Here is a 17665-nt window from a genome sequence, read left to right as displayed (position 1 = left end):
AGGTAACAGTGCTAGGACTCGCTTGGTGGTACAGTCTCCAAGCAAAAATCTTTGCGAATTACCAACCTTGTCATCTTAGAACAGATTTGAAATGTAGAATCAGTATAAATATCACTTTCACAAAAAGTTTAAGTGTGAGCCAGAATAATCTTAAAACCCACCATGTATAACATCTAAGCTGACATGGTAGTACATATTTAGAATGCTGCAGTAGGAAACGCTACTCCAAGACCGGAATAAAAGGATAGTTTATTTTATTTTGTATAAAAGATTCATATGAAGTGTAAAGACAATAATTCAGCCAGTACAGTTCAGTTTTTACTCTTTAACATACATAGTATATAAAAGTACATAAGTTAAGTATTAATAGCCTCCATTAGGGAGTCCTGTTTTTGAGGTTAGTGCAACAGGAAACCACAGCTCAGTCTTTCAGTGCTTTAGATTATACTGTCGAACAGGTTCAAAGTGAAAAACAAGACCAACTTTAGGGGTAAACAACGGTACCTACTAGCTTTTAATGTGTACAGTACAATATGAATTAGGGTCATGTTGAGTGCTTCATAATGCCATTTTTCTGTGACCATGGTGGTCAGTTATTGATAACATCAGTATGGTAACAACTGCTGTTATTTTATACTGCAACAGTTAATCAGTGTGCAGAGTTCACCTGTGAACCAATTCTTGTCTTCAGTTATTTTCGAGCCACCTGCAGCATTTCCTCTACAGTCAGGAGTTTTTCTCTGGGTTTCCCAGTGGCTTCACCCCTTCTCATCTCCACAATGTCAATCTTCTCCCAGTCGGAGAAAGTCACTGGTTTCACTCCTACAGGCAATACAAATCACATTTAGCTAATGGCATTTTTTTCAACAGATTTGCATTTCAATATACAGTTTTTAATAAAAAAAATACAATAACTACTTTGTCATATTTGCTCAAACAGTGACTACTACTTAACCTACACCTAAAAGTACCACATTAATCAAATAATTGTGAAAAAAAACTAGGCCGGGCTGATCAAATATGAATCAAGATTTCGTTACTGCATTGCCTAATTATTACCTTGCATGATTTCCGAAACATTTTAGTGTACTGTTTAGCTGTAACATGAGAAGGTTTGCTCCAGCCGGTCAGTAGGCGGGGCTCGGTTTTGGCTCGACTGTTTTTATGAAGCAGCCGAGTCACAAACTTTTCTATTTCATAGCTTAACAGCACACTAAACAATGTTTCTGATGATTTTTAGATCAGCGCTGCCAAGTTGTTTACAGTTTGACCGCAGTCATTCACTAGGGGGAGGCAGAGGAACGTGATTTGTTTTCACAGATTATCATGTGCTACTGTAAGGATAGTAGTGACAGTTTCAGCAAATATGACAAAGTTATTTTTTTTTTATAAAAGTGACCTACTTGGACTGGTATAGTAGATAGGACCATAGTTGCATGAACTTTTGATCATGTCAAACCAGTTAGTGTCATTTTTAGATGTGAAGCACCTCATGAGTGGATTCTTCTACAGTCTGCAGCTGTTATGTAGCTTCTTTTTATTCATCATTAGCAGAAAAATACTTGCCTCTCATGCTGTGAATGGCTCAAAACCATAAACCTGAGCCTGTCTACTACGATCTGCTACTGCCATCTGGCTGGCTTCTCCGCTCTACAAAGTCACGACTGTTTGCTGTCCTTGAATATATATATATATATATATATATATATATATATATATATATATATATATATATATATATATATATATGATGTAATAGTGCAGTGCACATTGAAAACATGCCTGTTCGCAACAGACTGATTGCTTGGCCTCTGGTATTGCTGCGAGAACTGCTCATCCAAACAACTCCACACACGACGCACTACTAAATATGTCCTGTAGATCTCAAGAGCTCGCACACGACACTGCACTTCCATGCATGCTCAGCAATACACCTGCTAAGTGTGAAGTCGATTGGATGAGCAGCTGTTGAGAAAATTGAAGGACAATAATACATACAGACAGAAACTCCTTTCATTTTAGATAGATGTAAAGTGTCACTTAAATAATGTTATGGAAATCTAAACAGACTGTGATTATAAAAACTCCCACGTCAGAAAACAGGCCTCAACAGAAAGCAGTGAAACAACCAAAGGGACAGTAGAGTACCTCTCTTTTCCAGCAGAGCACCGATGCTTTGTGAACCGGTCTTAGCAGTAGATACGTCCAACGTTCCCGAGTCCATGTCCTCCACCATGGATCGTGCAGTGTCAAAACTATTATTCATAGTGGTCGCTATCACCCCAGTGGGGCCTGTTTTTAGCCAGCCACTACAATACAGCCCTAGAAAGAAAGATGAATTCATGAATTTTTTTCTTAGCAAGGATTTAGCTTGCTAAGTGCTCTTGTTCTTTATGGTATTTACTAGTACTAGTAGTACCTGCAGCTTGTTCAATACGGCCCATGTTGTTTGGAACGATGGCTTTGCGGGAGTCAAACGGCACTGATGGATCGATGGGGATGCTCTTGTAGCCGATACTGCTAATCACCAGGCCACAGGTCACGTCCTCCACTTCTCCAGTGAGCACTGCCCGGGCTCCCTCGCCTGAGCCCTGGTCATACACAGGGAACCAATTTTAACCAGGCCAATGAACAAAGCAGCTGACCACGATGGGACTTCTTGATTGTTAAAACAAAAATCCTGTTACCTCCAGCCTGTTCACCCCAAGTCGGATGCCAGCTGTCCTGTTGGTGTCAGGGTCGGCCAGGATTTCAATGGGGCTCCGGAAGAATCGAAGGCCCCAGAAGCGGGAGGCCTTGTTTCGCTTCTCCTTCTCTCCTGGGATCTCCAGGGCTGTCTTCAACATGAGCTCTGTCAGACGCTTTCTGGGCCTCGGCAAATCTGACACAGCACAGATACTTAAAATGAACTTCTGTCAGCTTTGGTTTTTCTTACATTTAAAGTAGTTACATTCAGAATGACTGTCTGTGTATTTGTGTCTGATCTCTTCATGGCCAGAATGGACAGGAGGAACAATCACAGTGACCAATAACTAAGTAGAAATATACATACAGGTATGTAAGTATTGTTTAAAGGCAAACTTAAAATAAAAAAGAACATTTTAGGTCAACTGTTTTTGCTTGTATTAGACTAAAATGCTCCCAAGTCTTCTTGACTAAGACCAATTTATTATCGACTAAAATAAATAGACCACAGACAAGAATGTTGCTCTTTTTAAACAAGACAAGATTCAAATGTTTTGTGTTGAGTTTTTGTTGATATAAATCTGAATTAAGTTGACACAGACTTCTCATCTCAGCACTATGACTAAATCTGAAGTAATTGGAAAAATTAACTCTAGTATGTGTGTGTGATCACGTGGCCTCTGCCTTGTTGTACATAAACATGGAAAAAACGTGTAGGTGTGTCTGAAAAAATGTGTGCGTACATGCAGATGTGGGCACATACCAAATACCTGTATCAACAACACAGAACCTACACATCCACACTAAAGAAATGCACGTTTAATTATTTTGTAAAAATGTTTAAACCCACTGGTCTTTATCAGTACCTGTAAGTGCATGCTGTTTGATGTGCTGCTTTAACCACGCACCAGTAACTGCTGCAGCGCTGCTAATATTATTACTTGCAGGTTTAGCAGCACTGGAAACAAGACAGACACAAACCACCAGTTTCTTTTAGCAGCCTTCACTTACCGCTCATCGTGTTTAACAGAGATAAGATCAAGGTTGTTATAATTAGCCATGAACAGAGGCAAGGAGACGGTTATCACTGAGTGTGAACATGCTCAGCAGCATCAATCAGTTCAATGTCATTTCTCTAGCAAGGACGAAGACTGACAAAAAGCTCATCAGGACCAAGACGCTGTATGGTGTTGCATAATTCAGCAGTTTCTTACACCAGCAGAAAACCTTAGGAACTAGAAAAAAATCTTTATTTACTGGTTCACAGTTTCCATTCACCTCACCGTATATGGGCTACGTGTCTCAATGTTGCGGCTGTTAACCACAGCGTACATTTCTTCCTTCCTAGTGACATTTTCAACTGTCTCTGCATTAATCAAAAGTCATATTTCTTTTAAACTCATACTTTCAACACAGACAGTATCTTACTGTACTGTACTGCTAGTTTTACTCTTTTCTGTTGTATTGCATATAATAAACACGCTACTGTATGTAGCCTATTGTGTTGCCTTAAAATGTGAAATATCCCCATTCTTAGGCTCTGGTGTCAACTGAAAAAACAAATATAACATATGAGACATGCGAACATGCCATCCTTCAAAAAGAGGTACAGTATTAAGATAATATTTAATTTCTTACCTTTAAGAGCTTCTGTGACCCCCTCAAAATCAGCCGCCACCATGTCAGGTCTGGTGTTGGGCAGGTTCACCATTTCTCTAAGCTCCTGTAGACAAGGAGAGCATAGCAGGGATGGCTGGGCTGGGCTGGACTAGAAAATCATTTAAAGCTGGAAGAACATGTGTCTCTTAGTAAACGTGTTTGGGGAGTTTAAAGGGTAATTCTAGTTTACCACAACTTGATCTTATTTTCATAGTGTTGGCTACACACCTCCCACGTACCTCCCATTGTAACTCCTTGCCATTGAGCGTCTATGAAAACTAGAGGACTACACGTGGATTCACCAGTCTTTTTCTATTACCTATCACAACATAAATTAAGGAATAATTTAATACACAGGGCCTGAGCTTGTCCTGGAAAGAGTCAAGTGTGCCACTAGGTGTGCAGCCTGGACCCGGCACATATCATTTAAAGGAACACGCCGACTTATTGGGACTTTAGCTCATTCACTGTATCCCCCAGAGTTAGATAAGTCCATACATACCCCTCTCATCTCCGTGCGTGTTGTAACTCTGTCTGACCCGCCTAGCTTTGCACAGATCCTGGAGGTAACCAGCTCCATCTAGCCTACTGCTCCCAATAAGTGACAAAATAACGCATTTTCCTAATTACATGTTGTGATTTGCATAGTCACAGCGTGTACAAATAACAAGGTCACATGAGACACAGTAGTCTTCTAACCGTATACATACTGGGAACTATATTCTCAGAAGGCAAAGCACTGCTACTTCTGCTACTTCTGCTACTTGGGCCTCTGAGCGAACTCCAGGCGAACTCTCTGCTCCTCACCACGGGGCTTCTCAGGTGCTGCGAGCAAATCACTCCGCCCAAGCAGCAGAAGTAGCAGTATTTTGACTTTCTGAGAATAGTTCCCAGTATGTATACGGTTAGAAGATGGCTGTGTCTCATGTGACCTTGTTATTTGTACCACCTTAACTAACAAATTTTCTGCAGGAAACCCTGTGTACTTTATTTATATTTCTGGAAACTTTTACTCCAATACATTTCCTAAATGAAATGCATACTCTTACTCCACTACATTTCCCCTAAGCATCTTTGTTACTTGTTACTTGCAAGAAATGTTTTTGCTGTTTTTTTTATGTTCAAGAAGGATGTGGAAACCCTGAATACTATGCTTTACTATGAGGCAGAACAGCCAAAACACACCAATTACCACGGTTTTCCCCAATCATCCTGTCTCATTCTATCGGAAAGAGAGAGAGAGAGAGAGAGAGAGAGAGAGAGAGAGAGAGCGAGAGAGAAGCATCGCTTTGTGACCAGTGTGTAGAAATACACGTCCGTTGTGAAAGACTAGGCGCACAATCAGGCACGTATCTACGCTATGCGACACTTACGCGGGCGATGTGTTCCCAGTATTAGGGAAATCTTACATGACAACATCAGGTCATTCATAGGTCACAGGTCAGGAGACAAGAATATTCGGCCAGTCTCAACCAAACCTCTTCATGTATAGCTGTTTGTCTATCTACAGATTCAGAGAGTCTACGTAGGCAGCTACATGATAAGGGAATGTTTTGTGTCAGGGCTGTCTCCTTTTGGAGGTCGGTGGGCCAGCCACACGATTTAGTATCTGTGTAAACGGCACCTGCAATATCTTTGTTCAAGGTTCAGCTAAGGTAACGTCTCCAGCATGACTTTAAATACACCTTCAGGAAGACAGGAACTTCAGAGTACTAAATACAAGATTGCTTCCAACACACACCTTGATTGTGCAAGCGACCTGCATGGGTCCTCTCCTGCCAACAACCAGCACCCTGCGGACCTGGCTCTCTGCCAGAGCTTCCAGGGCCGGCTGGGTGATGTCTGTCTTCTGTGGGGAAAACAACCACAAAAAAAAGAGATATTTTGCAATTCTGTCTCTTCATCAACAACATTTTCCTCCTGGAAACTGGATTTCTGAGGGGTTGTAAAGTTGATGTTTATTTTGCTTCATACTTGGTGTTTTTTATGATGCTGTATGTCCACAATTATGTAGTATGTAAGTTTTGGTATTTGGCATTGGTCATTTTGCTTAAATTTACTGTTGAGGAGGTAAAGGTTCTGCAAATGGCACCTTATTCCTTGTCTGTACAAGCATGGAGCAAAAAACAAAACACTGCATACGGCCGTTAACATTGTGTTAACTGGAGGTGTATTTAGTGGTCTAAGGTGCAAGGCAGACATGTTGTCATGGATCTTTATTATTTACCCATGGACACCTGTCAGTATACATACATATATATATACACACACACACACACACACACACACACACACACACACACACACACACACACACACACACACACACACACACACACACACACACACACACACACACACACACACACATACATACATACATATAGGCTTGACCGCCTTCTCATTCGCCATTCGCCTTTTTATTTTCATGACTATTGACATTGTAGATTCTCACTGAAGGCATCAAAACTATGAATGAACACATCTGGAATTATGTAGTTAACAAAAAAGTGTGAAATAACTGAAAACATGTCTTATATTTTAGATTCTTCAAAGTAGCCACCCTTTGCTTTTTTATTAATAAGGGAATAAATTCCACTAATTAACCCTGACAAAGCACACCTGTGAAGTGAAAACCATTTCAGGTGACTACCTCATGAATCTCATTGAGAAAACACCAAGGGTTTGCAGAGTTATCAAAAAAAGCAAAGCAAAAAATGTTTTCAGTTATTTCACACTTTTTTGTTAAGTACATAATTCCATATGTGTTCATTCATAGTTTTGATGCCTTCAGTGAGAATCTACAATGTAAATAGTCATGAAAATAAAGAAACACATTGAATGAGAAGGTGTGTCCAAACTTTTGGCCTGTACTGTATATATATATATATAAAACTGTCTTTGAAGGTTTTGGGTCTTGAGAATTGAACATACAGCATGTTTATATAAAATACAGCAGCTTATTACTTTACTTTATTTACTTTACTTTAGGGAAACATGTTTGAGGCCCACAATATAATCTTTTTTAATTGTTATTATTATTATTATTTATTAAAATCTATTTTATTCTTATTTTGTTCTTAGGTCCCTCAGGATATTATAGATTTTATAAAATGTATTATCATTAATTTCTGTATTTTATATACATATTATCACACATATGTAACATTCCCATTCTTTTACACATTGCCATTCATGCCTCGCTTTTATATTTGTTAATCATCCTACTTTTTAATATTTTTGTAATATCTTTGTAGAGTGTAACACATTTTTACTTCCTCATCTAAAAGATCCCACATGTTTACTCCTTTTGCTGATACACATCTTTGTTTTACATTTTTCTAATCTTTATCTTTGTGAACATGCACATTCCCCTCAGTTCATACTTGCCCTCTCTAATCTGAAACTGCTTCTGGATAGACTCTTTATATTTTTCTATTTTTGACTTTTGTAATATAAAAATAGGGTTAGTGATTGTTTTGTACGCGTTTCCCCATATTTCCACACAATATGTAATGTATGGCAATATAAAGGAAATGTACGATATACTGTATGTAGTGAATATGAATTGAGCACATGTAATATCGCTATGGACATTGATACTTTAGTTTTCACTTGTTGTAAGAACATGCTGTGTGGTTACTTTGCATTTTTGTTATACGTGTACTACTATATTCTTATCTTAAATAACCAAGGCTGTGTGTATCTCACCTTTAAAATGTCAATGGGAGACAACAGGACTCTTGCGACATCCAAAGCCACATTACCTTGTCCCAGAATGACAGCTGTTTCACAACTCAGGTCTGGACTCAGCTGAATGGAAAAGATAACAGAGCGAGACAGAGATTTGCTGATAAAGGAGTAGAACCAAAAGTAAAGAAAAAGATGACTGATCTGATAATCTTTCACATGCTGATGCTTTTACATGTGGGTGGCATTATCCACTTGAGAAACATTCACTTGACTTACACAGTCTAAAGGCATACCTCTCGACAGCTGGGCAGCCCGTTGTACCAGCCCACAAAGTCTTTGGCAGAGTACACTCCGGCCAGGTCTTCCCCTGGCACTCCCATACTCCTGTTTCCCTCTGCCCCGTAACTCTACCATAAAGAATACAAAAAGCAATGCATATGGATGCTAAGGCTTATTTAAAGTGGCTATATGTAACTTTCAGTTTGTGTTGATTCTAGCGGCCGCTTTGGACAAACGCGGTAGTGTTTTTACCACACCTGCTGTCGTAAAGGTCTTCTCTTTACGGTGCTGTATTGGCACGGTAGATTACCGAGTTAGCGTTACTGAGAGGTCATATAGTCCCACTGAATATTTGGCTCAGACAGAAAATCCTTCATGTACAATAAGAGAATACGTTACAGGTGCATTGTTGCATTTCAAGTGTTCCATACTGTAACTTAGCCTACTCTGGATGTCACGTGAGCTAAACTGGGTATCACTGTCACTGTGTCACGAGCCAAAGCAATAAGAGTTTGTTGTATCAACCAATGTAATAACTTATATTTATATAGCGCATTTCATGAAACCCAAGGACACTTTACACAAGTACAGGGGGACAAGGGAAAAGAAAATAGTAGGCCAACACAAAATAAATAAAAAACGGGCGCTAAATGGAAGGTGGACGTAATTTAATGTAGGCTACTGACATACAATCACAGAGCATTGTAAAGTTATTTTAATTAACGGTACTTAACCGTAATTGTTTCGTCCGTAATCTGTTGATAGCCCGACCAAGATTGACTCGGATTCTTGCCCGTTGTCTGTCACTTTTCCTTTTAGTTTTTAGTTGTACATCATTTCATTTCCTTTTTTTCCTGTGATGGCCCTGCCCCAGTATCAGCCATAACTATAACTAATATCTTATCAAATACATTTAAAATACAATCAGGCCTATAAAGAAATCTCCTGCTACCTTTTACCTGGCTGGATACGCTAACACAGGCTTTTCCGGTGTTACAAAGAAATCTGTGACCCGTCAGAATGTGTTACTGTAGCGCCGTCTACCTGCCGCAAATCATTCTGTGACTTCACAGGAAAAATCGGACCCGGGCAGAGGCCTTACTAAAAACTACATAAAAATAGGGTTTTCTCACCGTTAGTCTTGTTTGCTGTTACAGATGTTTTTTATGATCATTATATACATAATTACAGTTTCAGAAACATTAAAAAGTGACATATAGTAACTTTAAGCCGTGTGTTTTAATGTTCTTACCAGTACGACTGCATGGTAGGCTTGCTGCAGCTCTTTGACGCTCACATCCTTCCCCACATTCACATTACCGTAGAAGCTACAGCGCGGATGTTTGGCCGTCTGTGTGAATGTGTTGATGACATTCTGAGAAGGAAGGTTCAGAACTATTTTTAGTCAAAAAGGTAAGATAACAGGATTTGGATTTGTACAGTTAAGTCAGTTTAATGAAGAATACAAGTTTGTGCACCTTATTATAACACAAAGGACACTTTGGAGGAACTTTTGCCGCCCCCCAAAGAGCTTTTGGCCAGCACCAAAGGAAAATCAGTGCCAAAATGATAAGAATTAAGAGGAAAAATAGCAATTCAAATCCTCTTCGACTGTGTTTAATAGCAATTTACCAAACAACAGTTGAAAAGCAGAGCATAAAGTTGAATAGGAGCGCTTATCTCAGTTTCACCGTCCAGAGTCTGGCTGTGTCAGACACTCCCGGTGACTTAAAGAGTGTTATTTAAATGTTAATATAATTTTTTTTAAGCAGTTTTGTTGAGTGGGGTTTCACTTACTGAAGCATTATTGACATTTGTGTTCATCAAATTGTCAGAAATAACAGCCAAATGCATATAGCTTTCTGTCAAATAAGGTAACACAGACTACTTGTCTTTACTGTATGCAAACATCATTGATCATGCTTACTGTCGTGCCGTCGCCCCCCCCCCCCCAAAGGCCCATTCTAAGGCAGAAAAAAAAACCTGATGTACTGTAAATGTGCAACTACTGACTGTGTGAACACAAATGTGTAAATAGTTAACTGTATAAACAATGTTAATATATTTTTAGTAAATTGACTCAAATATATGAATTTACATGTAAACCTTACACAGGTTACACACACAGCCTTTCTGAGACAGAGACATTGGTGGCCCCCCGGGACAAAAATCAAGATAACTGCACCAACTGGGAGCCATTAAAAATAGGCCAAATTAGCTATTCGCAGTTCCTGTTTACAACGTACCCATGGACGTACAGTACAGACAACTATCACAGTACAGACATCTAAAGACAATGTAAAATCCTGATTATTACTAGGCAAGTTCTGTAGGCATAATGATTTGTTTGTGTGTGTGTGTGTGTGTCAAAGCATTTGGACTAATGGTGCAGTGAGAGGACAGACTATATTGAAAACACAGATTTCCCTTCTTAATTTTGCAAAAAATATAAAATAATACCTTAAAAGTAATAACATAAAATAAAAGTTCAGCTGTTCTAAGTGATTTAGACTTATAGTGGCTTAAATATCAGTTTGCGTTTTTCTCTGACTTTGAATTAAATTATATAACACATACACACAGCTTTCCGAGGAAAATGTGGTAAATCTGGTTTCTTTAATCCACTGCCCTGATTTCGTAAACCAAGTTTCTCGTATGAGTGACTTTTAGGAATGCCACATCACACAGTTGTAAACTATTATGTGGAATGACCTCTTTAAGTGAAAGTACGTTTCAAACTAGAGGATACATTGTACATTGAAGCAAAGGTTCCCTATAATTGGGAGAAAAAAAAACAGCAATACATACTTGGGAAGTCTTCTATTTTTTAGTAGAATTTCTTTTTGATTTTTTTCTTTTTTTCTAGTTTGTAATTGGCAGCGGCATTCCAAAATTGTTGCTTGATTGCACCCTGTCGGTGCATATCATGTCCTTTTAGAAGAAAACATAGTACAAAGTACTTTAATTTCTTGTATGGCAAATGCCAAGTATGAACTTACTGTATGTACTTTAGTTTTATTACATAGCATGTTTCTGGGACACAGTGAAGAACTTTAATGCAAACAGTTGGATATTTTGGGAAACATGCTTAGATGAGAAGACCGATACGACGCTAATGTCTGTACAGTAACTATGAAGCTACAGCTAGCCTTTTGGCAAGAAAGCTATTATACTATTGCTTTTGCAAAGAAAAACTCCCGCACACTGTTTTAATTGCAAAAAATATTAAGTTTCTAAGAGTTGCAAAGAAAAACTCCCACACACTGTCTTAATGAAAAACTCCCACACACTGTCTTAATGAAAAACTCCCACACACTGTCTTAATGAAAAACTCCCACATAGTGCTTTTAACTATGGCTCCAGAATGGGAGGCAAATCCTTTCTTCCTGCGTGTGAACACCAAGCTTGTTTTGTTTTTCATTTTCACTTTAATGCCTGCAGGATACTGTTACAGCAGAAAGTTTCTGGGCTGAACTAACATTCACACTGTCATTATAACTGCAATTGTATCACACATCACTTTGTGGTCTCACAATAACAATCTAAATATCTAATTTATCTACATTACTAAGTGGTTTGGTATTTTCCATTATACGTGCCAGGGACTTTTTCTGCCAGGCTGACGGTTGTTAGAATGAAACTGCCTTCAAACGGTGAGACATATCTTTCATCACACACTACTGCAAGGACTGACGTAAACCGGTTTGACTGAGTTTCTTATTTTTTTTATTTAAATAAGCCAACTATAGTAATAAACACACCAAGAACTGAGAGGAGAAATCATCACAGCACAGATCAGAGAGGACAAATTAATCATGTCAGCATTATGAAGGCACTCTAACTTTCTATTAAGGTGAGCCTGCACCACAGTGGGCTACCTCAAAATGCTGACAGCCCTGTCCGTACCGTAAATAACCAAATAGAGTCTGTTCTTTAAACACATCTATTTAGGATCAAGGACCTTGACTTCAGGATGATCAGGGGCCACCCCGAACCTGACCAGACCGAAGGGGACCGGCAGCCGCTCATAAAGGTCCACCTCAACATCTTGACGGGCCTGAGAGGACAAAACGAGAGAGGCACAACATGTAAAATCCTTTTGATTACAGTTGTTGGATATTTGCAATGATTAGAAATAAGTCTCCTTTTAAGAACATGACCCTTTAGGCTGAGTTACAGGACTTAAAGGAATACGCATATATAATGTGTATATGCGTATAAAAATGTGCTCACTAAGAACCTGTGAACCACAATCCCAAGCTGGCAGTTTGATTTTCTGTGTGTTTTGTTTACCTAAAGTAAACTTCTTTGACTTTTATGCACATCATGTCAAAACGATTCTTTAAAAAAAAATCCCAATATATCGCCTTACGCACAGTATCGAAATATATTGCAATATATTGAATCGTGACCCATGTATCGTGGTATTGCCAGATTCTTGCCAATACACAGCCCTAGTGTACAAAGTAACATGGCCATGGTAGAAGTGTGGCTCTATGGATGGCAATGTCCACTTTGGTTCAGACTCAAATATCTAAACGTTTAGCTCAGAACAACATAATGTTTAAGTACAGCCTGTTAATCTTACTATCGAATAAACCCCTTTAAAGAGACAAAACAAGATTAAAAAGAGACAAAATTATTAAAGACAAATTAGGCCCAGACACCTCCATGTTAGCTTCAGAGGTGAGAGCCATGTGCAGGCAATCCTGGGCCAGACTCTGACTGTTGTACATTATGTTAATGTCAAGTCTGAAGAGGGCTTAAGAAAGATCTGGGAAAGGGATTGTAATTCAAGTTTAGGAGACTAAAACCATGGTAGTACATTTCCGGTGCTCAGTTTAAGATGCAGCAGGCACATTTACAAAGTACTGAATCTATACACAGGTAGCCTACTGTTATACACCAGTTGAACTTGAAAAATGGGACCTGTGAATGATAATTATTATTGAAAGTATTCCTTCAATTTTCTTATTTTTATTTGACTTAGCCATTTCATGTGCCCAGATGTCTTCTGTTACCTGTTCTTTACGGATTAAAAATGTGCCTTGAGGTATATTATGTTCTCTTCGCATTGGAAAACTTAATAAAAACTTGAATTACCACAGTGACAGAAAACATCAAAGAGCCACACAGCTGCATTTAAATAACACCAGCTAATGCTTTACAATAAAATGTTAAAAATAAAGCTCTGTCTTTCTTTCTTATAACATATCTGTACAAAACCTAGGCACTATTTAGGACAACTTGTCACACAGAGATCAATGTGTACTGTGTACTAGCCTGATGACTCAAAAATACCAGCTTGGTCTACACAAAGCAGTCTGCAACTTATTTCCTGTCCTACTATTACAAGGCCTGTGCAGTTATAAGTATGAGCTTCTTTTTTTAACTTAAGCAAACAAGGGTCAATCAGTCAGGGTTGGTTTTCTAAGGAAGTGCACACCTAATTCTCTGTTTCATTTTGACCTGGTTAGTTGTTCAAGGTGGACCTGTAGGCTAAAATTATGTAACTACAAGCAGAGAATATATTTTAAACATAATACATATAGCAGGAACTTTATTTTCTTTTGGTCAAGCTGAAATGTCTTAAACTTATTTGCCTTAAATGTGCTCTGTTTTGCCACTGTTAAAAGACTTTTCTATCCTTATCAACAAACATCATAATTCTAATAATAATGGTGGATAACCTTGCCCCACTGAAAACACAGCAGCTGGTATATGTGCTGGTCCACCAGCATGGTCTAAGACATTGTTCCTACAGGATGTGTTGTACTACTGCAGAACAGTGTTGGTCATCTTACTTTAAAAAAGTAATTAGTTACAGTTACAAATTACTTCTCCCAAAAAGTAATTGAGTTAGTAACTCAGTTACCACTTTGTAAAAGTAATTACTCAGCAAAGTAACTGTGACGTTATTTTTCATGTTCTATAACGCTATTACGTTCTATAACATCTTTAAAGATGTTTATATTAACCGATTGATGTATTCAGCTCGGCATTGGTCACCTGTTGCTGACCCGAAAAATCGAGCGTTGCTTGTTTTAACAGAGCTGGAGCTCACGCTAGCTGCATTTGGGCTCTGGGTTGGGTTAGCAGCAGCAACAAGTGTTGTGTTAGCATGTGTTGATGTGAGGGGCTTCATAAGATTGGAGTTGCTTGAGGCAGACGTGGATAAAGCCTTTTTTCCTGGGCATAGCGTGCATGTTACATAAACATTCTGGTCTTTAATTTCAATGAGCGAGTAGTCAAGTAGTGCCGGTACTTCCAGTTCGAGAACGCTACCTATTTCCCTGGCTCGTCGCTGTCTTGTGTTTAGTAGTAGTCAGAGCGTGCAGTCATATGCAACGGTGTCATCACCCCGCTCTCTCAGGCAGCTGGTGTGCAGCCAAAGCCTGACACCTTAGGCTTCATTCAATCAAGTAACGCGCCACTTTACATTCTCAGTAACGATAACGGCGTTGCAACGATGGGAAAAGTAATTCATTAGATTACTCCGTTACTGAAAGAATAACGCCGTTAGTAACGCCTTTATACTTAAATGCCGTTACTCCCAACACTGCTGCAGAATAATGTAAAAGGTATAAAAAAAAAAAAAGTAGATAATTGTGAAGCAGATGTGGTTACGTTAACTTAGGCTAGGATCACACAGGCTGATACATTGGTAGCTACTATTGGGTGTATTAGGCCATTGTAGGCAATTTTCTCAAATCAGTGAACAGGACTGCTTTATGGCAACGTTGTATGTTCATAAAATGTTTGCAATAAAATATTAAAGTACCTTAGTTTGTCAGGTGTCAGAATTTTCCAAATACTTAACTATATCACAATATGAAATTATACTTTGATAGAAGGTGTAATCCATACTGCCCAATTCTAATTAGGGGTGGGAAAAATGAAAAATATAAAGTTGATCTAAAAAAAACGAGCCCAAAACGACAGTCGGCGACATTAAAGAATGGCTTGTTTATTGCTAAGGCCACAGGGTCAAAATTAAATGATTTGTTAAAAATGTAATAACAATAACTTATAACAATAACTTATTTCAGCAGTAAATTCCTGTTAAACGACAAAAACAATGACTGGATGGGAAAAGGGTATTTTACAATAACTTTGAATGCAGCACGCGGCTTGCGAAGCGAATTTCAAGTGAACGCAACATCTGTGTTGTTTTTCAGACGGCAGCAGCAGACTGTTGTTGGAATCCTCTCCAGTGAAATACAGACACATTTACACCGTGTAGCTGTCAGCATTTTAACCGTGTTTACTCCAGCTGCTAGCTAACGGTAGGCTAACGTTACCTGCTGCCAAGTGTAGCGTTAACTAGCGTCCCGTGCGGCGATGTTTCAGTTGCCTCTAACGTCCGTTTTCGGAGCATCAGAAAGAAGCGCAGGCATTTAAGTGGCACCTAAATAAAGCACCGAAATCCGCGTTGCTATTCGGTCCGGTAGATAACAGTCGTTAAGGCACCGGTGCTAATCGGACCCCCCCCACCCAAAATAAATAATTTCATTAAAACTTGTGTGTGATAAATATGTCATCTAAGCTTTGTCTAGCTGCTTTGTCTAGGAAGTGATTAGCAAACTCTGAGTAGCAAACTCAGATTTATATGTATATTTTTAAAAATCACAAAAAATAGTTGCATCGAGATGCATTGATAATCGGTTTAGAATCGAATCGTTGGCCTCTGAATCGGAATCGAATCGTGAGGTGCCAAGAGATTCCCACCCCTAATCCCAATGCCTATAGATATTCTCCAACATAACCAAAACCGGGAAATACCTTGATCAAACTCTGTGCCGTGTAGAATGCTGCTGGACCGCTTCCAACAATACACACCTTTGGGCTGCAAGTGGAAAAAGAAGCCTTTCCACGGCCATTCATACCTGTAATCAGCAGAGGGTGAATGTGAGATCCTCTTTAAAACTGCAGCAAACAAACAAAACATTTAAGGGGGCTGAGGGAAGAAGCTGTGGAATGAGGGGTCACATATACGGATACTGTAATAGCGATGGTTGCAAAGGGAATTCTTCTTCTCTCTTTTGACTCCTGGTTTGCTCTTTGGTTTCTTAACCCTTGTGTCTTCCCGTCAACCTTGAGAAAAACACTTGTTTTTTTCAACGTTTTTGACACCTTTCTTTCACAGTTTGTTTTTGCTTTTTCCAACGTTTTAAATTGTTACATTTTTCTTCTACACATTTTCAGCGCTTATTTCTACGTCCCATATTTTCTGATATAAAACAAAAATCGAAAACGGGTCAATTTGACCCAAAGTCAACATAAGTCTTCATATTTGCTACTGTGCCTCACCATAATGTATTCAGAATCTGCCAAATAATTACACTTGTACGTTCTTGGTTGCTGCTTTATTGATGTTATTGTATGAATAAGAAAATAGAAAAACAATGATGCTTGTATGAACAACTGTGCAGTCCGTACCCAATGATGATCTGCAATAAACATATTTAAAAAAATAAATAAAAATAAATGCATTGCAGCAAACAGGAAAGACTAAACTAACACGTCCTACTTAGGCATTGCAACATTCCCCCAGCAGTTCACAGCTACTGTCCTCTAAGTGACGGTACTGATTCATTGAAAAACTGAGAGTAACTTTAAGGCATAAAGTTGTGCAATATTACATTTTACTGATAGAAGTGCTGCTAAGTACACTGGGTATATATACCGAATTGCCAAGCGAAGTCAAGTGTTGTCTCATAGTTTCAAGCAAGTATGCAGCTTTGTCGGAAGGCAACTTAGACAAATAATAATTGATTTACTTTTGTACTGCGTTTAGCACGTGTTGCCCCTCCTATAGAAAACCTAACACTGGAAGTTCTAGACATATTATGCGTTAAATACCGCGGGGTTAACACACAACTTAACGTTATGGTTTCAAAGTGCCTCACCATCATGAAATCGGCTTATCCATGCAGGCCTAATTCTTCCTTTAGTCCACAACTTCAACCCGGAAAACATCATTTTATGGCCGCTCATCTTCTTCCTTGGCTACAAACAAACGTTCTCGCTTAAAAAAATAAATAGTTAAACCCACTCTGTTGTTTTCCTGGCATTTAGTAACAAGCTCCACATTGCTGCCTCTGCTCTGAGCTTTGGACAGTCAGCAGGACTGAGAGCAAAGGCCAAGGTGAAAAACGTTCATCTTTCCTGGGCTGCGTGTTCGCAAACAGCTTAACGTTAATGATGCTGGCAGTTAATTACACGTACGCGTTTCGAACCGCGTTTCTTTATTTGTGCCAATGTTAACTTTATCATAGTTACAGTGGTACCATCAACAGACTGCTTTCAAGGCTGCACCATGTGTTACACCCGAGACAGTCCGTGGAAC

At 39.0% G+C, this 17665-nt stretch overlaps 1 protein-coding gene across 1 annotated transcript; it reads right to left on the bottom strand.

Annotated features, from left to right (window-relative positions):
- Positions 1-237: 237 nt before the first annotated feature.
- Positions 238-17665, bottom strand: fdxr (ferredoxin reductase). Its single transcript, XM_039789027.1, has 12 exons — positions 17226-17665; positions 16099-16202; positions 12278-12373; positions 9569-9691; positions 8331-8444; positions 8056-8157; positions 6086-6193; positions 4324-4408; positions 2688-2881; positions 2420-2591; positions 2149-2322; positions 238-822 (listed from the first exon to the last, which is right to left on the bottom strand). Exons 1-12 carry the CDS (start codon positions 17311-17313, stop codon positions 692-694), a joined length of 1491 nt encoding a protein of 496 aa, XP_039644961.1. The 5' UTR covers positions 17314-17665; the 3' UTR covers positions 238-691.

Source organism: Perca fluviatilis, chromosome 21 (genome assembly GCF_010015445.1).
Source record: "Perca fluviatilis chromosome 21, GENO_Pfluv_1.0, whole genome shotgun sequence".
NCBI lineage: Eukaryota > Metazoa > Chordata > Actinopteri > Perciformes > Percidae > Perca > Perca fluviatilis.
This window is presented reverse-complemented; position numbering and strand designations above follow the sequence as displayed.

Coding starts and splice junctions, on each gene's coding strand:
- fdxr (XM_039789027.1), bottom strand. CDS start 17,313: ATGAGCGGCCATAAAATGATGTTTTCCGGGTTGAAGTTGTGGACTAAA. Junction 16,203..17,225: donor GATAAGCCGATTTCATGATG/GTGAGGCACTTT, acceptor TGCTGATTACAG/GTATGAATGGCCGTGGAAAG. Junction 823..2,148: donor TGCTCTGCTGGAAAAGAGAG/GTACTCTACTGT, acceptor TATTGCCTGTAG/GAGTGAAACCAGTGACTTTC.